Source organism: Podarcis liolepis, assembly GCF_965112155.1.
Source record: "Podarcis liolepis genome assembly, chromosome: 6".
Taxonomy (NCBI): Eukaryota; Metazoa; Chordata; class Lepidosauria; order Squamata; family Lacertidae; genus Podarcis; species Podarcis liolepis.
In genome coordinates this window covers 9,598,093-9,622,317 of record NC_139559.1, presented here as the reverse complement: position 1 = coordinate 9,622,317, position 24,225 = coordinate 9,598,093, and the positions used below count along the sequence as shown (strand labels likewise).

At 41.7% G+C, this 24,225-nt stretch overlaps 2 protein-coding genes and 1 long non-coding RNA gene across 10 annotated transcripts in view; 1 reads left to right on the top strand and 2 right to left on the bottom strand.

The window, feature by feature from the left end:
• Positions 1-864: 864 nt before the first annotated feature.
• Positions 865-14,136, bottom strand: TCFL5 (transcription factor like 5). The gene is made up of 6 exons (XM_083507528.1): positions 12,650-14,136; positions 9,991-10,183; positions 7,285-7,441; positions 4,968-5,205; positions 2,547-2,688; positions 865-1,945 (listed from the first exon to the last, which is right to left on the bottom strand). Exons 1-6 carry the CDS (start codon positions 13,378-13,380, stop codon positions 1,823-1,825), a joined length of 1,584 nt encoding a protein of 527 aa, XP_083363654.1. The 5' UTR covers positions 13,381-14,136; the 3' UTR covers positions 865-1,822.
• A 587-nt stretch (positions 14,137-14,723) lies between these two features.
• Positions 14,724-24,225, top strand: part of LOC310708904 — a 53,003-nt gene continuing 43,501 nt past the window's right edge. The window contains exons 1-2 of the long non-coding RNA XR_014527188.1: positions 14,724-15,991; positions 23,445-23,549. This is a non-coding gene — a long non-coding RNA (uncharacterized lncRNA). The remainder of the gene's footprint in view (positions 15,992-23,444; positions 23,550-24,225) is intronic.
• The window catches only part of DIDO1 (death inducer-obliterator 1), a 67,433-nt gene continuing 61,600 nt past the window's right edge, over positions 18,393-24,225 (bottom strand). For all 8 annotated transcript variants that reach the window (XM_083507305.1, XM_083507303.1, XM_083507296.1 and 5 more), the window contains one exon: positions 18,393-23,525. In XM_083507305.1, coding sequence (XP_083363431.1) covers positions 20,230-23,525 — 3,296 coding nt within the window. In that variant the 3' untranslated portion in view covers positions 18,393-20,229. The remainder of the gene's footprint in view (positions 23,526-24,225) is intronic.

Genomic DNA, 24,225 nt, shown 5'->3' with positions numbered 1-24,225 from the left:
AAAGCAAGCAGGCTCTCTGTCCCTCTCTCCTCCCCACTCAGCTTGCTACATAGCAGCAAAGTTTTTCAGCTCGCTAAGTCGGGGATGAGCGGGGAGGAGGAAGAAAAGCAGAGCCTGCTTGCTTTAAAGGAGCAAAGCGGGAGAGGAGAGGAGCCCCTTATACCCCTCTTCTTCTTCATTATTAGCAGCATCCTTCTCCACCCACCCCACGCGTGCTCCTTGTCCCTTGAGTGCTTTTCCTTCCCTCCCCACTTAAAACATGGTTACAAAGCACGGATCCACATGGATCCTCAGGATTTTTGCACTGAGTCACCCCAAATTCACCATCAGATCACATAGCATGTCCATGGCTACATCTTGCACTAAAAAAATCACGCACCCACTGTTGCCTGGGGCCGCAGTGGTGCAAAAACGTGGTTACAAAGCATGGATCCACATGGATCCTCAGGATTTTTGCATTGGGCTACTCCAAACTCACTGTCAGATCACGTCTGTGGCCACAGCATGAACCACAAAAATCATACATCCACTGTTTCGTTTACAATTTTTTTTTTCTTGTTTTCCTCCTCTAAAAACTATGTGCGTGTTATGGTCGGGTGCGTGTTATAGAGCGAAAAATACGGTATATCTCTCTTACATTGGGTTAATTTCAAACATTTCCATATTATATTTAGTAATGACATTTTACATTACAGATGAACACTGCCCAAAATTAGTATATGCATTATTGTAATTTTTTAAGAAAAAAAAAATCACCTTTTTTTGTAACATTGTGTTTGCCTGTTTTATAATAGGCTTGTTTTGTTAATACTTTTATTTTTCCCCTTGCTGATTGGAAATAAAGGTGCTACACAAATGTGAATATCCGTGATTTAAACAGTATTTATTTTGGGATGAGTTCTGTATAAGAAATACTTACTGGCATCATCTGTTTGATAGATAAATGAAGCCACTTTCAATTCAATAAATATACTATTTCTCAAATGCTTCAGCTTTCCTAACACATACTGCTAATACTAGTCTTTTTTAAAAAAGAAAATATTATGTGCACTTAAAAATCATGTACTGTTTACAAAATACCACTTTTGCACTGAAATCATGCAATTATCTGGATTTTTTTTCCGTATAGAAGCCCAATTGAAATAAATCAGATTTGCACCAGAGCACACAGCTGTATTTCTCCTGTTCATTTCAGTGGGTATTTGTGCAGCAGATAATTCCTTGACTGTATCCTGCACTAAAAATCGTTGGAGAATGCAAAACATATTTTAAATAGTAGTGTATTTATAACACACTGTCAAAAAGCTTTTTCTATATATTTTAGTCTCACAGGTATGAACATTTTGAAATGGAAGGCAAATCTCAGTTACTATATACAAGTTACTATATTTTATATAATTTATAAACTAGTTACATTTCTTCTTTTTCCAAACTGGTTGTTACGACATTCTAACAATTATCTATATCAGTACAAGTGTGTACAAGGTTGAAAAGAACAAGCTGCTGTTTGACACATCTGAATTATATTATACTTGGCAAACAAACAAACAAAAATATAGAAAATGGGTTACTAGCTTGTACTGCTGTTTTCTACTTCCCTCTGCTGCAACGCTTTTCTTAGGGCAGCACTAATAAATAAATGTTGTTGGTGTCTTGCTTTTCTTCTTTGTTTGGAATAAAGTGTGTCATTTCTTTAACACTTATGTATTTTTCAAAGTACAGTAAGTCATAAGAGAAGTCCAGCAGGTTAATTTGAATTAAAAGTTCATACAAATCCTTGCATGTTCACCCTTTACACCAGTTTTTGACTATAGAGAGCCAACTATTTTATCTCCATAGGTGTGCCATTCTGAGTAATCTCCTGTGTCGAGCACGTTGCTAGTGAATCGGATCTTGTTAACTTTAGTCGTCTGCCTGTTTTACCACAGAACACGGTCTCAAATTCCTAAAAAGCAGACACAGAGAATAATTACGATATGGACTTGTGAAAGAGCAAACCTTGGGGAAAGTGTGGGCACACAGCTATCCCTAAAGGAGAGGTTACTAAGCAACTTTTAGCTTATCCTAGCAAACTTTTGAATGTATTTAAAAAACAAAACACACATTTATTTCAGAGTGGAGCAGCTCCAGAAATAAAGAGCTGCCCTTCCATTATTGTCAGCACAATAGCTGGTGTCCAGATGGAGCTATTTAACCTGGGGGGGGGGGCAACTGAAATGAAAATACTAGGTGGGTATTGCTTGCAATATAGTACTTCCAAAATGTTGAGAGCATGTCCAAATAATATTTAATAATAGATATATAAGGTTTAGATTTCCATACAACAATCTTGTGATGCATGACAGGATTATTTTCATCCTCGTTTTTCAAATGAATGGGGTAGTTACAGGCTGAGATTGTAGCCTGCTTAAGATCATAGGCCACTGAAGATGTGTGTTCCTGTATCCACTGGAGTAAATGGTCAAGCTACCTATCATAATTCCATGAGGCATTTGGTTATTGCTTTAATGCATTTTGTTCTGCGCATTTATGTGAAACTTACTGACCTTTTTCAGAGAATCCCCATGTCGTTCCTGAATATATTTTAGAAATGCTGTTGTCCATTGTAAAGTTGTTGCCTTGTCAGTATCCGAAGTGCAAAATGGAACCAGAAGATTAAGTTCATCGCAACAAATCCTGATTCTGCGCCTAGAATTGCATAGAACATGGAGAGTTCTAGTAGTGCTTCAAACGGTAACATAAAACATTTATTAATTAGGTGCAGCAATTTAGAAGCCAATTATTTGATGAAGATAGTGGCAAAGCATCAGTCACACATGTTATAATAGGTTTCCCGGGCTTACAAAACACTCATTATTCCTCCCTGTAATGCTGAATCAAAGACCACAAGTGTACTGACATAAGGATCCTTAAAATCAATCCTAAGTTTTCTGGTTATAGGACGTGAGCCTGTAAGGTTTGTATTAAAATTTTGCAAATATTTATAAAGTTAACTGTGATTGAAGCCACATAAGAACATAAATAGCATAAAGCCTCCTAGATCAGTCCAGCATCTGTTCTCTCTGTGGCCAACCAGATGCCTGAGAGAAACCCGTAAGCAGGAACTGAGTGCAACAGCAACACCTTTCCTGCATTTTCCAGCAACTGATATTCAGAGGCATACTGCCTCGGACAGTGGAAATAACAGCTAATATCTTAATTTGTAGCCTTATTGGAGTTCACCGATTGGGTCTGCGTTGCTCCGGGACAGGAGGAAGTCAAATGACACCGAGGTTGGTTCAAAGAAAGAGTTTATTCTGCTCTCCGGATAGCAGAAGGCACTTGCGTGATCAAGTCCACAGCAAGTCCAAAGAAATGACAATAGTAATATCAAGTTCACGGCCTGTACGGCTTTGAGAGAGAATGTCTGGAAAATGCTGTACAGATGGTATCTTATGCCGGTGAAACTGGCCAAAATGTATAGATTAAAGAACAAGACATGCTGGAAATGTGGTGAAGTGGAGGGAGACCTCTACCATATGTGGTGGCTATGCAACAAGGCGAAGGCCTTTGGGAAGCAATATATAATGAGCTCAAAAAAATACTAAAATATACCTTTCCCAAGAGACCTGAGGCCTTTTTGCTGGGAATCATGGGCAAAGAAATAAAAAATGAAGATAAAAAAATATTTCTCTATGCCACCACAGCTGCAAGAACTATGCTGGCGCAAAATTGGAAAATAGAAACTATGCCTAGCATAAGTGAGTGGCAGGTCAAAATGATAAACTACGCCGAGCTCGATAGATTAACAGGCAGAATACGAGACCAAGATGATCAGAAATTCCAGAAAAATTGGAGTAAATTTTGGAAATATATTGGAACGGATTTATAAGATGAACTGGCGGGGCTAGAGTAACTCTATCAGTGAATAATTATAAGTTTAAAAATTAAATACGCAATCATGGAATTTATTTTGATACTTACCAAAAGGGTGAAGGGAAGTCAAAGGCTCGGTAGAGCCTAAAATACTATGATTTTCTTTTTTATTATCTTTATGTTTTATTTTCTGTTTGTATAGTATGGGGAATGGGAATAATAATTTATGTAAATGTGTTTATCTTTGTTTGTTCTTTATAAATTCTGAATAAAAATTTAATGAGAAAAAAAAAAAGAAATGACAAGTTTCATGCAGTATATATATCCTCCAGACACCCTCTCCCCCTTCCCCAGCCACATCAGCTTGTACACGCAGGTTGACATCACAGATGTTCCTGCTCCGGCACTCTTAACCATAAAAGGGATTTCCTTCCTGCACTCCTGACCATAATAGGATCTTCCTCTTCCTACTCTTATCTTGGAGGAAGAGGTCATCATCTCTGAGAACACGCTTCTGGCATTGTTCCCAGACTTTGGTTCAGTGCGTCTTTGTGGTCAGCACATAAGATAAGGTGCTGTGCGTCTTCAGACTTTGGTTCAGTGCGTCTTTGTGGTCAGCACATAAGATAAGGTGCTGTGCGTCTTCTCTGTTCTACTGGTGCAGTCAGGGTCATCCCTGCTGTCACAAACTGATAAAGGAGAGGGCTCTGAGCACAGCCGGGTTTTTGTTTATACATTGACTCAGAGCTCAAGTTAATGGATTTTAGCTAAGGAAAAATAGGGATTTTGGTGCAGTTTTCAAACTGCCTTCACAGTCGGTATTGGGTTTGGGAAACCCATTCCTTCAAATTTAGTTACTTTCCTCCTCCCTTTCCATACTCCACCCACTCCTTTTGTACAGTATCTGGAGTATGAGCCACTATTTAATATATGTTCTATTGTACACTGGCAGAAAGGCAGTATATCAATGTCATAAATATCCACATATATGACATTGTGGCATGTAAATCAACACCAAATTAACGTTGAAACAAATTCATTCGTATAGACCTGATAACTTAAGAACCAAACACAAAAGGGTGTTCTTTTCAGAGGCCACCACTAGCAATTACCTTCTGTCTCTTTCCATCCGGTTATGTCTCTCCCGACGCTGAGAGGTACCACCTTGAGTTCCACTTTGTGTGCTCTGGGTTGGTTGTGTTGCTTGCCAAGTGCTATGAGCTGGGCCAGCATTTTGGGTATCACACACATTCTGAATATCACCAAGAGGTTTGCGCTGCACATTGGTGTCCAAAGGGTGTATTCGACTACGACTTCTTTTGTTTATTGTTTGCTTACATATAGCATCTCCTTTGCAAAACAAGAGGAAAAAGAAATGTGTTGCCATTTTTCTTCTCTTTACCTCTCTCGCTCTGACCTAGCCACTGTGATCCATGTGACAGTCACCTCCAGACTTGATTATTGTAATTCACTCTACGTGGGGCTGCCCTTGAGACTGACCCAGAAACTCCAGCGGGTGCAGAATGCCGCGGCGAGACTCCTTACAGGGTCCTCACCGCGGGATCACATTCACCCGGTGCTATACCAGCTGCACTGGCTCCCGGTGGAGTACAGGATCAGGTTCAAGGTGCTGGTTTTAACCTTTAAAGCCCTATATGGCCTAGGACCCTCGTACCTACGGGACCACCTCTCCTGGTATGTCCCACAGAGGACCTTACGGTCTTCAAATAAAAACATCTTGGTGATCCGGGGCCACAGGGAGGTTAGGCTGGCCTCAACCAGAGCCAGGGCTTTTTCGGCCGTGGCTCCGATCTGGTGGAACGCTCTGTCACAAGAGACTAGGGCCCTGCGGGACTTGACATCTTTCTGCAGGGCCTGCAAGACAGAGCTGTTCCACCAGGCCTTTGGCCAAGGCACAGTCTGACCCCCTCCTTCAGTAATCCTCACAGAACTCTAGCCCAATGGTTGAGTCTGACCCCCTCCTTCAGTAATCCTCACAGAACTCTAGCCCAATGGTTGCCATTAATTTGATTTTGAATTGAATTGATTTTAGAACGCATTTCAATTAATTGATTGTGATTTTATGTAAACTGCGTTACTTTTACTGTTGTTAGCCGCTCTGAGCCCGGCTTCAGCTGGGGAGGGCGGGATATAATAATAATAATAATAATAATAATAATAATAATAATAATAATTCTTTTTGCCATAAGTAAATTGTATGGTTGAACTGAAATTTCACCTTGTATCAAGCTCAGCTTTGGTTTACTGCTTCTAAGGCTGTCCACCACTAAAATAATTGTGGTGGATCAATAATTAGTTGCTTTTTCATAGAATAATAGAATCATAGAGTTGGAAGAGACCACAAGGGCCATCGAGTCCAACCCCCTGCCAAGCAGGAAACATCATCAGAGCACTACTGACATATGGTTGTCAAGCCTCCGCTTAAAGACCTCCAAAGTAGGAGACTCCACCACACTCCTTGGCAGCAAATTCCACTGTCAAACAGCTCTTACTGTCAGGAAGTTCTTCCTAATGTTTAGGTGGAATCTTCTTTCTTGTAGTTTGGATCCATTGCTCCGTGTCCGCTTCTCTGGAGCAGCAGAAAACAACCTTTCTCCCTCCTCTATGTGACATCCTTTTATATATTTGAACATGGCTATCATTTACATGTAAATAACCCTTAAATAATATTGCAGCTTAGCAAAGACAGTACAGCTATTGAAGGAAATTTGAGAGACCTTGCAATTAAATAAATAAGCAAACACTGTTGTTCCCTATTTTACTACCAAACCAAGACCAAAGTAACCTTAAAGATAAACAAGTGGGCATTTTATCTCTTAGCACTCCTGCTAATTAAAATTTACCCCACTTTTTAAATTAATCCCTATGATTAGTAAACTAAGACCTTAGTTAATGGCTATACTTGCTTAACATGGCAGTGGAAACGTTTCTATGTAATGCACCACAGCAAGTGCCATGAGAAGATACATACATAGGTTGGCCCCAGGCTCTCTGCTTCAGAGCCTCAAAGGTCTAGAACCTGGAGCACCCATCACAGCTGGATCTCAGAAAAGGCAGCAAAAGGCTGGCCAAGGATTTGTTTGCCAGTTTCTCTCTGGAGCTCTGTGTTACTTCCTCCAGTTCTGTTACTTCATCCAAGGGCACGCATAGCACTAAAAACCCCATTTCACCCAACCACCCCATGCAAAAGATAATTGTTACATGGGCTTCCTCCTAGCTTCCAAGACAGCTAAGCAGCCTTAAATGCTTGGCGAATGCATTTTTATTAAGCATATTATCAAACAGAAGCATGATACTTTGATTACTCTTCTCTGAAAAAAAGCTAACTTAAGAAATCAGAATGAATTACTTGAACAACAAATCAGAATGAATTACTTCACAACAAACAGTCAAAATTCAGCAATTTACCTCCTAATTTAATCCAAACATGTTCAGGCAGTGCCTTATTTCTAGGCCCAACAGTCTGTTTTGTAGCCTCAATTTCCTGCTGGTAACAAATAGAAAAAGCTCGAGGTAACCCAAGATCTTGATGTTTGGCTGTTTCCAGAACAGAGGCTCCAGAGCTCTAAAAGAAAATGTATGTATCAGTATGAAATGAAGCCAACTGTAAATCATGTTGGCCATCCTCCCCTTTTATTGAACAATACAGGCATTGTAGTCCTAAAGTTGCATTGGTGCTGCTCCTGCTAAGCTTCTCCTTCCACCATCCAATGACTCCACATACAGTGGTACCTTGAGTTAAGAACTTACCGTATTTTTTGCACCATAACACTCACTTTTTTCCTCCTAGAAAGTAAGGGGAAATGTCTGTGCGTGTTATGGAGCGAATGCCTACGGATGGCGGGGGGATCTGCTGCAGTCGTGAGCAGAGGATCCATGGTTCCCCTTCCTTCCCTCCTCCGTGGCTCGCTTTGAAACAGCAGAGCGGGAGAAGAGCCGCTGAGCGGGGAGGAGAGAGAGACAGAGAGCCTGCTTCTTTAAAGGAGCAAAGCGGGAGAGGAGAGGAGCCGCTTACACTCGTGTAAGCGGCTCCTGTCCGGTTGGTTCCTTTAAAGCAAGCAGGCTCTCTGTCCCTCTCTCCTCCCCACTCAGCTTGCTACATAGCAGCAAAGTTTTTCAGCTCGCTAAGTCGGGGATGAGCGGGGAGGAGGAAGAAAAGCAGAGCCTGCTTGCTTTAAAGGAGCAAAGCGGGAGAGGAGAGGAGCCCCTTATACCCCTCTTCTTCTTCATTATTAGCAGCATCCTTCTCCACCCACCCCACGCGTGCTCCTTGTCCCTTGAGTGCTTTTCCTTCCCTCCCCACTTAAAACATGGTTACAAAGCACGGATCCACATGGATCCTCAGGATTTTTGCACTGAGTCACCCCAAATTCACCATCAGATCACATAGCATGTCCATGGCTACATCTTGCACTAAAAAAATCACGCACCCACTGTTGCCTGGGGCCGCAGTGGTGCAAAAACGTGGTTACAAAGCATGGATCCACATGGATCCTCAGGATTTTTGCATTGGGCTACTCCAAACTCACTGTCAGATCACGTCTGTGGCCACAGCATGAACCACAAAAATCATACATCCACTGTTTCGTTTACAATTTTTTTTTTCTTGTTTTCCTCCTCTAAAAACTATGTGCGTGTTATGGTCGGGTGCGTGTTATAGAGCGAAAAATACGGTAATTCGTTCTGGAGGTCCATTCTTAACCTGAAACTGTTCTTAACCTGAAGCACCACTTTAGCTAATGGGGCCTCCTGCTGCTGCTGCTACCGCACCACCGCTGCACAATTTCTGTTCTCATCCTGAAGCAAAGTTCTTAACCCGAGGTACTATTTCTGGGTTAGCGGAGTCTGTAACCTGAAGCGTCTGTAACCCGAGGTACCACTGTACTCAGAAAAGTCTCATCTAGTGCAGCCCAAGAACTGCCTATTCCAATCTTGAGTTTGGATTTGCTGCTAGTCATGGAATGGTTAATTGTAATGAAATGGTTAATTTTAATGAAATTCTAACCCACTTACCTGGGAGTAAGCACCACTGAATTAAATAGATCTTACTTCTGAGTAGGCATGCTTAGGATTGCCCTTTTAGTCATGAAGTTGTTAATTTTAACTACAATTGGCCCTCTCATTTACTGGGGGCAGAATTCTACTACTTTGTCCTCTCTGTGCAAGGTGACAATCTTCCCTCTCCTCTCCCAAGCACACCCCATGCCTTCTCTAAAACTGCTCTGGAAGGTTGTGGGAACCCCTAAAACAGATTTAGGGGTTCATAGGGTGAGGGGAGAAGTTCCATTGCACTAGAAGTAAACCTTGTGCTGATCAGACCCTGGATCACATTCCTTATAGTTATAATGTAGCTCTAGATATTGGATGATGCTCATATTTTTGTTATATTAGCTCTAGGCTAGGCATTGCAATACTTTTTGAAATTTATAAAGCCCTGTTCAATGAATAAAGTGCTTTACAATTTGTATCTCATTGCTAATACAACCCGGCATGTAGACTTTAGCTCTGTCTCTCATCCTAATATAAATACCATTTATGATTCTTAGGCTATTACCACTGCCAACTTCACAAAGTATTATAGTAAGGTATGGGATTTAAAAGACCGGCAAAGAAATAGTTCATCTGAATAGCTTTCAGTCTAGAAAGGTTTATGTAAGATGCAAATTTCCAATTTTGGGAAGAGAGGGTTGTTCCAAATACTGACAAATCAAAGTGAAAAAGAGCAATGGGAGTTATAAAAAAATAAGATTACAACTCAAGATAAGTGTCACAATTATAAGAAGGAATTGAAAGAACTTTACAGTAGAAGCTAAAGAATGAAGACAGAGACGTTGACATGAATTCAAGAACAGATAAGAAGCCATTTTTTTCTGCTCAAGAAAAACAAGTCTAAAGTCTACTTGGACTAATGGTTCTTCATATCCTGGCCAATGCTAATTAATTTATTTCACCAAATAACATGAAACAAGTGTCAGATAACTTTACAGTTCAAAACTCAGATTGACAATTCTCTTGTTTACTGCATTCTCTTCAGAAGTTTTACTATGACTAATATAAAGCTTTGAAACCAAACGGCTGCAATTTAAATAATAATAATAATTCAAAAATACCAACCTGTGTTTGTGAAGGGTTTGCATTTCCAGTTACAGGAGAAGCAACATTCGGATTAAATAGTGGGCATGTAAACTGCAATGCAGTAGTCGTAGTAGCAGCAGTCTTATTTTTCACTAATGTGGTACATTTGTTCTGTTGCTGGTGGAGAGGAACACCCATCACTTCTGAAGGATGGCGAATTAGAGTTACTAAACTATAAAAGGAGTGAATAAACAAAGGCACTTATTTGAAATGATTGGATTAGAATAGCCATTTTGCTGCGTAATCTTCCACATCAGTAAGACAACCCAGTACAGGTTCAGAATTCTAATATAACCCATCTCAAACATATATTTTAACATATAAACTAATGATTCAGGCATGGGGAACCTACAGCCTTTCTGATGTACATGGACTACAAATCCCATCATCCCTGACCACTGGTCATGCTGGCTGGGGCTAATGGGAGTTGGAGCTGAGCGAAGACAGAAAGTAGCCTGTATTCTAAACAGCAGGATTCTCTCTTGCTTTTTACAGCAGCAGCGGCAGCATTCTTCATTCTCTGCATTCCTCCTTTCAAGCTGCAACCTTGGAGGATGAAAAGGGGAGGATGGGAAAAGACTTTATGAGCCTCCCACACACTTCTTTGCACCTCTGATGTGCAAAGCCCTTTGCAATCCTCTCCCCTTCTCCTCTGCACCCATGATGTTAGAGGTGCAACAGGGAAAGGGGGTAGGATTGCAAAAGGCTTTCATAGCCTCCAAGCACAGTTGCCTTCCATCTCCTATGTCAAAGGTAGAAAGCATCTGTGTGGGGCAGCTTCCAGGAGCAACGCTGGGAGAAGCGGTTTCCACTGGATGGAAACCATGTGCCCATCCTCAAGCAAAGAGCTCAGCTCTCCTAAGATCTTCCCCTTTCCACCTCATGTTGCTGGCACAGCCAGGTGGGATGATGAGTTGGCCTGGCAGGCAAAGGAAGGAGGCCAGAAGTAGCAGCAGGTCAGGCTGAAGATCTGCTGCTGCTTTATCCAGGCCAACTTCATTTTAATTGGTGGCAACAGCAGCAGACTAGAAGACCTTACCATGCTTCTAATCAGCCATGGCAGAAGCAGAAGATCCCCAAGTTGGAGTGGCACCAACTAGCCTGGGGCTCTGGATCATGGGAGCAAGAACCCCACAGCTGCCAAGTGGAGGAGCCAGCAGAGCAGGGAAGCTCCTGGGGAACTGCTACAGCCTGTTCTGACTGTCCCTCTGAAGCTTGCCTGGGCCACCCATCCACCACCTTTTTCGCACCATAGTTCACAGCACCACCTGTCTGTGGCCAGATTAACTGCAGTGTGATGAAACATTTGCATTTTTATTATATGTAAAGAAAGGACACATCATACACCTGGGCTGCCTGCAGCTCCCTGTTGTGTAGCAAACCCAGCTTTGCTGGCACATGGTGTGGAGTGGCCCTTGGGTACATAGACATGAAGTCTGGGTTGGTTGTTTGGTACTGACTTGCAATGCTGTGATATATGGTAGCAATCGTTGGTGGGATTGCAACTATAAGTTCAGCATTATGGGCTTACTTCATGGGCACTCAGAATTTAGGGTTATTGTAAAAAGAAAAGTGCAGTATAAATCCACCAGCCAAGGCTTGGCTTTAACCATGTTCATCAAATGATGCCAGTCACAAATAAATAAAAGAAGCAAGTTGCTGGAAAAGTTGCACACTGCAGTTTTTAGAGTGTGAGTATGCTGATGGATCCATCCACAGGTGGATAATGTAATGACACTGAAATCTTAAAATCTACAGTTTGATATAGAATTGATACAGAATCAAAGAATTGGAGGGGGCCTTGTAGACCACCTGGTCTAGAGTGGCAACTTATGAATTGCCAAAAGGATGAAATACACCACCACAATAGAGAACAGATTTGCCCATAAGCTGCATGTTTTAATTTATATGCAAAAATGCAAATTTAGAAATAATTACCACAATTTCAATACAAATGCAATCTTTATATGAAAATCTCACAAAACAGTGACTAGGTGTCTTGTGTGCCTGCTTAGTCTGTTTCCAGTTGCTACTGATGCAGAGCTTCAAGACCTCTGCTTTCCTTTCTAATGCTTATTTATAATTAAACACATTTGAACCAGAAGCCCTTCAAACAGAAGACTTCACTCAGTACACATGACCCTCCTACTCTGGTATAATCCCCCACTTGATACAGGAGATCCAGAGCTAGAGCTTCCTCAAAAGTAAAAGTAATTGGTCTTCGTATAGCAGCAAAACTGAAAGTGCAGGAGATAAAAAAATCATGTAGATCCAAAGAACTTGAGGAACATCCTGAAAGCTTACATATACGCTATAGTGTGGCTCAGTTTAAATGCTAGTTTTTCTAACATCAGGTAAGATCTAGGATTCACACATGATATAGTCAAGGAATACTGGAGACAGGTCTAAAATCACTTACTACCAATGACTCTTGCCTATCCACCCCTTTGTATATATGTATCAAACGGTGAATCCACACAATTTTAATTGATAGAAATCAGAACTTACAGATTGGAATTATTCCTTATTAATAAATGCAAAGCATCTTGGGTATGCACCCTAGTATGTTCGATTGACAGAGGCCACAGTTAATATACATGATTAAGCTGAGATTAAAGGAAATAAAAATGTAACACACTTGTTAATGGCTACTCCAGTTTCCTGGGTTTCTTGACATCTGGGAAGTTCAGCCTGGATACTGTTGAATCTGTCTTCCAATCGAACACGGACTGCAGATTTGGCTCTGGATTCAAGAATTGGTGCTGAATTTTCCACAGGCAAATTTTCTTTATTCAGCCCGCCCAAGTTTTCACTATGTTTGGCTTTAACTGAACTCTGCCCAGTCATTTCCACAGAGCTACTATTAGGAGTTTTTTCAGCTTGGTTTGGAGGGATGCTAGACTCACTGAGCAACATCATTCTTAGCTCCTGGAAGTCAATGTGCCCTAGACACTGATTAGGACCCATGAAATTGCTGTCAGAGGCTAAACCAGACTGACAGATAATGGGATAAAGTGACTGGTTTCCAGAACTGTTTGATGAAAGGCCACTTAGACTGTTACTAGATGATGACAGGTATTGTGATTGATTTGCAGGATTGTTAGTGGAGAAGGAACTTGAATTCAGCCTATTTTCTGCTTCATTTTCATTTGCTTGCGCCTCCATATGGGAATAGAGTATGTGCTGAAGTTGTGTGTATTCTATTTCTGTCATTTCCACCAGGCTGAGATCCGTGGTGGTGAAGCTCAGGTTTTGCTCACCAAAAGAGGAATCTGCTGGGCCTTCAGCAACAGAAGCAGTAGAAGCTGGATCTGTAACCACAGCCCGAGGGTTGGAAGTTTCGGACACCTTGGAGGTTGAGTCTGACATGATACTGGCGAATACCAATGCCTCAAAGTCTTCAGAAAGCTGAATGAACAGGGAGTAAACACCAGCTTGGTGCAGCAAAACTTTGCAAATAATAGGTGCAATCAGGAGCCAGTGCTTTTAAAGATGCGCTGATTAGCCTGCACAAAACAGTTGTTGCATTGCCTTATGCTTCCATTACTTCCTCGGGACATTAACTTTCCCAATTCTTGACAGCACTATCACCAGCTAAAAAACATCGATGGCATCCAAAGCATATGAGTGGCTCAATGTTTTTTTAAAAATTGAAACATTACATTCTCCAAAAAGTGCCTGAAGTTAAAAGCTGCCAAATGAAATATCCAGTCCTCCCTTGGGATGTGTGTGTGTGTGTGGAGGATGGGTTTGGGGGAGGGAAAGGGGGTCCTAGTCTTTTTTTAAAAGGAGCACAGGGTACTTCAAAAACCAGAGCCAAAAAGTGAAAGCACAAGATAATTGCACACCACCCTTTAAAAATGCATAATATAATATTTTTAAAAACAATTAGAGGGTGTCTTCAGCCCCTGGCAATCAAACTTTTCAAAGGGAAAGAGGGACTGAGCCCCTTCTGAATGAGACCCCCCCTCTTCTCCAGTGGCAGGTGAAGCATGCAATCAAAGCTCCTTTCTGGGAGTGGGATGCGAATTGGGGAGGAAACCTGGCCAGCTCCAGGCAGGTAACCAATGCCGTCAGCCTCCCCACCTGCCCACCTCTGAGGGCAGGCCCAAACCAGGTAACCAAGCACCCCCTTAGCAACCGACGGGAGGGCGGCCCCGCCCACCACCCGCCTCTCAGCCCTCGCGCCGCCTCCAAACGGCCCCTGGGCTCCCCGAGGGGGCCCGAAGCCCCGCCTCCCCAAACTACCCCTCCAACGGCCAAAACCGCGGAGGGGAGGGGCGTTGGGAAGCCCCGCCCGCGCCTCGTTGGAGGCTGAGGGAGCAACGGCCGCGCCAGCTCCCTCAGCGAGTGTCTTTAGGGATAGGGGGTTCAACTGTCGTCAGCCATGTCTTCTACCTCACGGTCTCTGCTCTCCACCCCCCCCCAAACAACAAAACACAAAAATCCCTCCACGTTATTCCCTGCCATAGGAAGCGAATTCCCCCATCATAAGCTTGCATGTAATGGACGGGTTTTTTTTGGGGGGGGTATTAAGTCACCCCCGCCGCCGTCGCTATAAAGCTTCCTCCACACACAATATGGCGCCTCACGGGCCGCAGGTTCTTCACCTGCGAAGAATGAATACATACTGAGGGAATGAAACATTCGCCTCATTCCCTCAAGTGTTTCGTTCCCTTAAGCGGCTGCTCCCCACAGTGCGAGGTACTTACTCCCTACGTGTGGAGGGCTGCCAGTCGCGGTCATTACTTTCGCTATTTGGGGGGCTTGGAGGCCAGACTCGAATCCTGCTGCTCCTCTCGAGTAGGCCCGTTGGAAGCCAAGGGACGTGAGGCGTTCGGGAGCCGAAGCTTCTTGCCCCGTCGGCTTCGGCGGGCCTGTCCCTTAAGCATGAGGGGCTCAATCCAATCCATGTCTACTCGGAAGTAAGCGCCGCTGAATCCTGCGAGGCTTGCTCCTAGGTAAAGGGGTTCCTTGGAGAGATACTGGGCGCAGCAGCAGCATCTCTCCAAGGACAAGATCCCCTTGGATCGTTGATCCAGAGCATCCCGCTCCATATTGGGCAACACAAAAGATTTTTTAAAAAATAAAATAAAAACCGCATAAAGCCGTATAGAAATCACATCAAATCATAAATTATCCTCTGCGTTTCCCAGAAGGATATACAGTACACTGAAAAATTAAAAAAAACAAAAACCCATGAATGCCGTTGCGTCCAATTGCAAAGGCAGGTTTCGCTTCTTGCACATCTGTTCAGAAAATGGGATTAAACTCCCGGGATTGTAAACCCTAATTTGCAAAAGTCCGGCTACACATACACTTTTTTTTTTTTGAATCACATATTGCACCCTCCTTTGAACCATAACACATTTAAATATGACTTTTGTTTTGCTTAATTGCTTTGAGTATTAAAAAAAAAAATCGTTCCGTTTTGCTAGTTTGGGCTGGTCCTGAATCTCTAGGATAAAAGCCAAGAACAGTTCAAACTCATTAAGAGAGTTTTGAAATATTAAGCGGCATACAGCATAAATGCTTTTAAATAAATATATGCATTACCATTTATATTTACATAATTGTTACTTTTAAATGTTAAACTTCTGGAAGAGGCAGCTGTTCCACAATGAGGAAATGTTACTTAAGCTAAATTCTTTTCTCTTAAGTACCTATCTCCAAAAGAAATCACCTTTCCCCTTAGGTTTTCCTAGCCTAACTTTACAGTTGTTGCAAAAATAAAAGAACTATTTCCTCTCAGGACTCCCATGTATTATAGAATATATTACTGACATAATGCTGTCAGCTGCATCTAATTCTTTTGCTGGCTAGCTCACTGGGCTGTTTTGAAGGTTTTTTTATTTTGTGGATTTTTGCGGCTTCTGCAAGTACATGGATAACTCCGTTGTTTCTTGGTGACTCCATTTGGACGACAGTCCTATCCATACTTTCCCACCAAAGTTTGTTATAGCGATGGCTGGGTGGAAAGGTAAGTTCTAGCTTGCTGCAGTATCACAAGACCTAATACTTGACAATTTGCAGGTGAATATGTGAATTGCCACTATTAAAATGTATTTGTGGTAATTTCAGCTGCTACAGTGTCCTGATGCATTCAGGCTGTGATGGCTACTGGGCAGGGCAGGAAATTTGCCACCCAATGCTTTACTGAATGATAAATGTACAGTGGTACCTCGGGTTACATACGCTTCAGGTTACAGACTCCGCTAACCCAGAAATAGTGCTTCAGGTTAAGAACTTTGCTTCAGGATGAGAACAGAAATCGTGCTCTGGCGGCGCAGCAGCAGCAGGAGGCCCCATTAGCTAAAGTGGTGCTTCAGGTTAAGAACAGTTTCAGGTTAAGACCCGAGGTACTATTTCTGGGTTAGCGGAGTTTGTAACCTGAAGCCTATGTAATCTGAGGTACCACTGTATGTGAAACAGCCCTGCTGCCTTTTTTAATCCTACATTCCCCTTCTACTAAATAAGAGCCAATTCCTGTAAGTCAGCTGTGTTTCATCGCTCTTTTGTGCAAGAAAACAAAATGAAATCTATCACAGAAGAACATGCGTATCTTACAGGAGTGGCAGCTTGGCCCCGAGACCATGGGTGCCATGTGGCGTGCATGGCCCTGGCACCAAAATTTGTGGGTGCTCGGGCACCCAGGGAGTTGGCACCTATGCCATGGGATCCCAGGGGCATCACCTTCTAAATCCAGCCCACGGATGGTCTGGGAATCAGCATGTTTTTACATGAGTAGAATGTGACCTTTTATTTAAAATGCATCTCTGGGTTATTTGTGGGGAATAGGAATTCGTTCTCCCCCCCCCCATATAGTCCAGCTCGCCACAAGGTCTGAGGGACAGTGGACCGGCCCCCTGCTGAAAAAGTTTGCTGACCCCTGACCTATGGTATTCAACCATGCCGTTTTTTCCAGCCACTCCCATCTCCTTTGCCCTCCCACTTATTTTCAATTTCCCCCTCTCAACAGCCTATCAGCATTCTACATACTCTGCCTCTTTGCACAGCTGTTGTTCTGGCTATATAAATGAGGGTGCTCAGATCTGGAGTAAAAGTACAGGACGAATTGTTTGAAGTATTTAGACTCCTTTATCACTGCAGCAGTTCTGAGCAGACTTTAGGGACTCTTGAAACCATTGAATTCTTTTAGCTTGCATTCTGTAATCAAAGATCCATATCATATACCAATGTGTCCCAACTTTGCTCTAAAAACTGTCATTATTATTGGCAGGCAGTGGTGCACCTCCTCCACTTCCCAGCCCAATTTAACCATGTGCTGAGATATTCAGAGCAATATTCCATAGGGTTTGGCTTACACTGTGCTGGAATACTGGAATCTAGATTTTTGTGTGCCAAGATTTGACTCACCAAAGTAAACTCCCCATTTACACACACACACACACACACGGTAATACAGGAAGGACACCCCTTTAGCTTCTGCACTGAACATGTACATTCAAGGGACAGGATGAGTGGTGTAATCCCATTCCCTTCAACATAAATTCAGCCTAAACTTGGAGCTCTGCATACAGCTCATGTGTGTACCAAATTTCAGTTATTGTTAATGTAAAAGTACAATGGTCATGGGGGGGGGGGTACATTTCGCACATCCTCTTTCAATAATAGGTTTACAAATGCCAGCCATCCCCCAGGTGAGGCTTTCCTAGTACAGTATCTGTTTTGTGAGTTACAGGTAGGTAGCCGTGTTGGTCTGCCGTAGTCCAAACAAACAAACAAATTCCTTCCAGTAGCACCTTAGAGACCAACTAAGTTTGTTATTGGTATGAGCTTTCGTGTGCGTATCTGAAGTGTGCATGCACACAAAAGTTCATACCAATAGCAAACTTAATTGGTCTCTAAGGTGCTACTGGAAGGAATTTATTATTATTTTGTTTTGTGAGTGTTTGAAGTACCTTGATCATTCTCAAATATACTTTATGGCTACAGTTTTGTAGAGAAATGACATCTTTCCAATAAAGAGCACTGGGGGTTGCATCAATTGCTGCATGAGTGCAAGGGAAGACCTGGGTTCAGTGTAGTACTGAGAGGCATGACTGCTGTACTGACATGCAGACAGAGCACTGAGCATCATGTCACAGGGCTGTTTGGCCAACAGCCAACCAAATGACCATACTTTGTTGTTGTTGTTGAACTATTTGAGTGATGTATTCCTCGTTTTACTAAGTGATCTCTGGCTGAAGAGCCATCTAGTGGTTGCAAAGTCAACTACCCATTCCTCTTGCATCTTCTCAAAATAGAGATACCCTGTTCTGCAATCAACCATCCAAAGAAACTGAAGCATTAGAGTAGTGTATTTGGATTAATGTGGCAGATTCTGCTATCAGTTCCTATGAAAATTTTGATACAACGGCTTTCTTTAGATGTTTATTTGACTTACAGTAACAAAAACCTATGAAGTTCCACATTTAATGTACAGTGATATATTCTGAAATATAAAATACAATTTACAGAAACCCCTTTCAAATAAACCTAAACAAACACTTGATTTTGCATACTTTCATATATATCTAAGTTAGAAACATTTTGAATAGAAAAATTACATCATAGTAGATATTTATGTTCTACACTACCTCTTTCTTTTTAATATTTTTGCAAAAGAGTTTTGCATACAGGTCATTGTTTAAATCAGTTTGTCCTTGATGTTTAAAGTGTAAGATGTACCAATATAAAGTGTAAATCTGTAGTGATTTATTTATAGGAGTAGTGCTACTTGAAATGCAGATCTGAAAATGCCAATGTTACGAATCTATTTTTACATTTGCAAAATGTTTATAAAAATATCAAAGTAACTGCTCAACTATAAGTGCATAAATTCAGTAAAACTGGTAGGATTTCCCCCCATGCATTCTTTTGAATTATGAACTTGAAAGATACAGGAAAAGTAATAGTATACTGCATTATTTCACAGTGAAAAGCTCTCCTCTTTAAAGCAGATTTGTTAGTATCAGTTTTACTACTCCATTTTTTACACAAATATTTATTTCCAATGTTATCAAGATAGCCATGAGTGTGGCAAGAACAGGACTGAGGATGTATTCTAGCCTAATTTAAGCACTTTTAAGCTCCACATATTTCAATGGGGCAATTATTACATACTTAAATGTCTCCCGTTGTTATTAGTAAGACTCAAAGGTACTTAACACAACTTGTCCAAATATTTTCCTTTAAGCACTGGAAAAGTCAAACTTAAATTATCCATATTTATTCTGCACAAAGGATTAGATCTGCAAACTACTCTCTTTTCAGTCAGTCATTTGAACCATTTAAAAAATGTTTTCCAATAAGTATGTTTTAAAAGTTTAGTTGCTTTGTATAGAGGTGTCATTAATTTTTAATCAATTACACTTTTTGTACAAATTCAACATTAAAAACCTTAAACTAAACAGGAAATATGGTTACTTAGGCATTTTTTTGTCTTAGTTGAAATCTAACTCAAAATGCCCTCATGTAAAAAGGAAGATAATGAACCTAGAAGCTTAATGTTTATTATTCAAATACTCTGCCAGCTGCTAGAAATACTGCTCCCCAGCAATCTTTCTTTAAATACACAAAATCCTGCCCTAATTAGCTCAGGACAGAAATGTTGGGCTCTCCTGAATGTAGGAACTACTGTACTGAAACACCAAAATACTATATATTTAAGATGTAATGGTATGGCTTCTAAGATATTGTTTAAATCTTCATAAAATTACATTTCAAGTTAGTGGAAAACATAACTTTACATCCATAAAAAGCAATGTGCTCATTGAAGAGAGTTCCCATTTTTACTTCTGTAAATGGAAATTTAAAGACAAAGTAAGTAGGAAAAAAGCAACATTTTAGAACTGTAATGCTATAGGCATTAGTTTTTTCTGTGTGGATGGAATATTGGATCCCCTGGTCCCAGACCCCTGGTCTAAGCAGGCAGTGCAATGGTCCAAGGCTAGGGGAAAACAGTACTCAGGCACTGTGCCCATGCGGGAAAGGATTGTGCCTTACATATCTTATAGAGGGAGGAGGCGAACAAAATGTAGCAAGTCCAGCATGTACCTGCTTAATATATGAATATATGCATTTACAATCCAAAATCTCATTTGTGAAACAGGTTTTACCAAACTATGCCTAACGATCAGAATATACAATATGTACAAGTAATAAAGAGTCATGTTTTTCTTCCTCATGTGGCTCATTATTGAAGAATTATTGTTTCTATGTCTGCTTAGCGGAAGAAGCTTCTGCATGTGATGCCCTTTGACCACCAGTTTGTGTTTCTTGCTTAGAGTCCTTATCGCACTCCTTACTTTTACTCCGGTCCTTGCGATCTCTTGCTCTGTCTTTGTCACGGTCTCTATCTCTTTCTCTATCCCTTTCTCTGTCTCTACTTCGAGCTCGTTCTCTGTCCCTGAATCTGTCATAATCACGGTCTCTGCTTCTTGATCTGTCTCGTCTTCGGTAAGTATCTCCATCTCTGGTTCTGGCTCTCTCTCTGGTTCTTTCCCAGTCTTTCCCCCGTTCTGAATCTCTATCCCTGTCTTTGTTATAGTTTCTCTCTCTGTTTTTATCCCAGTCTTTTTCTTTATGTCTCTCCCATTCCCTTTCTCTCCCCCTATTCCAGTTTCTGCCACGGTCCCTTTCCCAAGCCCAGTTGTGGTCACGATCTCGTCGTCTATCATCCGTTACTCTATTTGATCGATTATCTGACTGATCAGACTGCTCTAGTATTTTTTCCTTATTACCTCCCTCAAATCTCTCTCTTTGTCTCCCTTCAAAAGTCTGAGCTCTATAGTCATTACTTCGGCCATCTCGAAAATCAGATGCTGACCACTGTGCTTCTGTCTCAGAACCCTGCCCTGAAGTATTAGGATGAGAGGCAGGTGGTCCAGTTTCATCCCACATCTCTTTCCTGTGCTGAGGTGGATGACTTGGAAGATCCAAGAGTGGTCTGGGGCTTGGCTTCATACCTTGCTGAGATTGTCCTGGAAAGTTATGTCTATTTGGGGGAGGTTCATTTTTTTCTGGAAATAGACCAGGTGCAGGTTTCCTTGGTCCTCCAAACTGATGTGGTGCTGGACCTCTCTGATTTGGAAACCTGGGTGGTGGGCTCCCTCTCCGTTCTTCAAACGGTGGTGGTAGAAGTCCTCTTGGTCCTGGCATGTGACTTGGAGCAGGTCCTCTTTGTCCTTCAAATTGATTTGGAGGAGGACCTCTTGAACCACCAAAATGGTTAGGTGATGGACCTCTTGGCCCTCCAAACTGAGGTGAAGGGCCTCCTCTTTGACCTTTAAATTGATTTGGTGGAGGCCTTCTTGGGTTCCCGTAAGGAAAGGGTGAAGGTCCTCTATTTCCCATAAACTGCGGAGGCTCAGGTCCTTCAAATTGTCCAGGACCACCACTCATCTCATGATATTGGGGATCTGCATATTGGGAATCCCTGTGTTCCATGTGAGGTTCCCTATGTTCTTCAAATTGAGAAGGTGCAATTTCTCTTGGCCCATCAGGAAATGATTGTGAAGGGCCCCTATTATCACCAAAATGTGGTGGTGGTGGTCCATGTTGTGCAGAAAATAAGGAAGGGATAGGTGCTCTTGGGGCTCCAAACCTGTTGGGTGGAGGCCCTCTTTGTCCATCATTATTTGGTAGAGGATTATGCCCTTCAGTAAACTGTTGTGGTAGACCCCTCTGTCCATGGAAATCTGGAGCACCACTCATTAATGGAGGACCGCTTTTGTGTCCAAGAGAAGAAAATGGGGGCCCACCTCTTTCTTCATCATTTTTAATTGTGGGTGACTCCATTTGTTCATAAAAGTGGCAAGGCTGTGGATTTCTTTGGTCTTCATAATGTGATGGACCTCTTTCTGTTTCAAAATGACCAGGAGCTTTCTCCTGAGATGGGAACACTGGGCTTGGGAAAGAATCCCTTGCTACCCCTGGAACATTTTTCTCTTGAGATTCATTTGACCAAGCTATAGACTGAACACTGTTAGGTGAAGAGAAAGTAGGGAGGAAACATGGATTGACAGGGGTGGGTAGCAGTACTTTACGAACAGGTGCAGTTGTAGATGTTTCAATAGAAGCTGGTTTATTTACAGTTTCCTGGTGAACCTGTGGGGCATTTTCAGGGATGATAGTGGGCACATCTTGTTCAGACACAACAGAAGCTTTTTCACTAGTAACCCATGTATCTTTATGACTAGGATGAGGGGCAGAAATCAGTGTTTTATCTGCTTTGTCAAGTGCAGTTTGCAATGGACCTGCATAGCTGGGTGGAGGAATTTGTACTGTAGGCGATTCTATAACATGCTGCTTTACATTAGAGTCAGCACTTTCATTACACTCTGTTAGAATCCTTCTAGCTTGTCTGGGATCTCTACTTTGTCTAGGATCACTTCCCTGATTTAACAATTGAGTTTGACTTGTGGATGTAGGCAATTCAGATTTTTCAGTAGTTTGTTTTTCATGTTGGAATAGCTCATTTTTTGCTAGAGATGATTTTGGAGGTGGTGACATCAAAGCATCAGAAACTGAAAAATGAGCCATTGATACACCAACAGCTGCTCGTTGTTGCCTGAGGGCTTCTTCTTGTTCTTCCAGCTGTCTTTTCTGTTCTTCTATTTGTTTGTTTAATTCTTCTAACATTTTCTGTTGCTCTACCAAAGATGGTGGAGCAGATACATCGGGCACAAATGAAGATGATGCTGTCAAGGAGTGGCTTTTAGATTCCGAAAACATTTTATTAGGCAAATCATCAACAGTAACCTTTGCCTCTTCTAAGATAGTTTCATCTTCTGGATCATAGGCTTCATCTTCTTGCTCTGAAGTTTCACATCTTTTTTCAAGACCACTTTCAGAACTTTGCATTTCAAAAGCTTTCTGTGGAGCATACTCTTCCTCAGGATCATAAGGCCTGTCATCTTCCTCCTCTTCTATAGCTTTGTCTTTCGACATTTGTCCAAATTGCTGCACAATGGGATCAAGTATGGGAGCTGCTGGTAATCCTTCCTCACCAACAGTTTGCATTTCAGTCTGAGCACCTTCAGAATCCTTGGAAACAGGATCAAAAGATTTCTTTTTCCCGAAAAGAGTTTGCAGGATGTGATCAAGTGGTGTGGCTGATTTTGAAGATGAGGAAGCAGTAGAAGATGCAGTAGCTGTGTTAATTCCCAACACAGAAGCACTTGATTGTGCAACAGTGGCTGAGCTTCCAGATTTAATTGATGACAATATTTTTAACACAGAAGTTGGCTCTGGGGGTGGAGGTGGAGGAGATCCAGGTGGTGTTGTACTGACAGTTGTTTCTCCAGTATAGAGAGAGAATTTTGAAGGTTTTTTCTCTTGCTGAGAAGCCATATTGCCTTTAGGGTATGCAGATACTTCAGTTTCTTCCTGCAACTGAATCCTGCTTTTCTTTTCTTCCATCTTTTCAGTTTCCAGTACAGCTGCAGGTCGCTTAGTTTTCTGACAAATTACTAATCCAAGAATTAAGTTTGGACGTGCTGATTCAAGACCTGTAAGACAAAACAAGATTTCATGTAAGATTTTTTTAAAAAAAATTAAGCTTGAAATCAGTCATTGCTAAGATTTGTAACAAACAATGTGAAAAATGTTACAGAACACTATGCATACTCTACTTAATGAATGTAATAATAATTAGTGGAAAACAGCACATTAAAGTAACTATCAGACTATAACTAAGTCAAAAACTGTATTTTCTTCTCAATATTACTGAGAAACCAATATATGCTTTTATGTAGTAAAACGGATAATTGTCACTTGATGATGATGTTGTTGTTATCATCATCCTAACTTTACCCCAGACAGATACTCAAGGCTGCTTACAGATAAAAAAGAAACAGCTAAAAACTTAGGGGAGGGGGAAACTATTTAATTCATGGCACCAGCCCTTTCCTTAAAAACAGTCAGTACCAAAAAGCCTGTTAGAATAAGAATGACTTCACCTGCTGTCCAAAGGACAGCAAGGAGGTAGCCAGTTGAACTTCTCTGCCTATGTACATGATGCCTATGATGTTCCTCCATGGAGCATGTCACTTATCTACAAAGCACAACCCTTGCAGTACAGTCCTATGCCTACCCACAACCAAGTCCCATTAAGTCCAATGGTACTTACTCCCAGGTGAGCATTATTAATTTATCATCCATCCCACAAGGTCACATGCCAGGTTACAGCAATGTAATGCACAATATTAA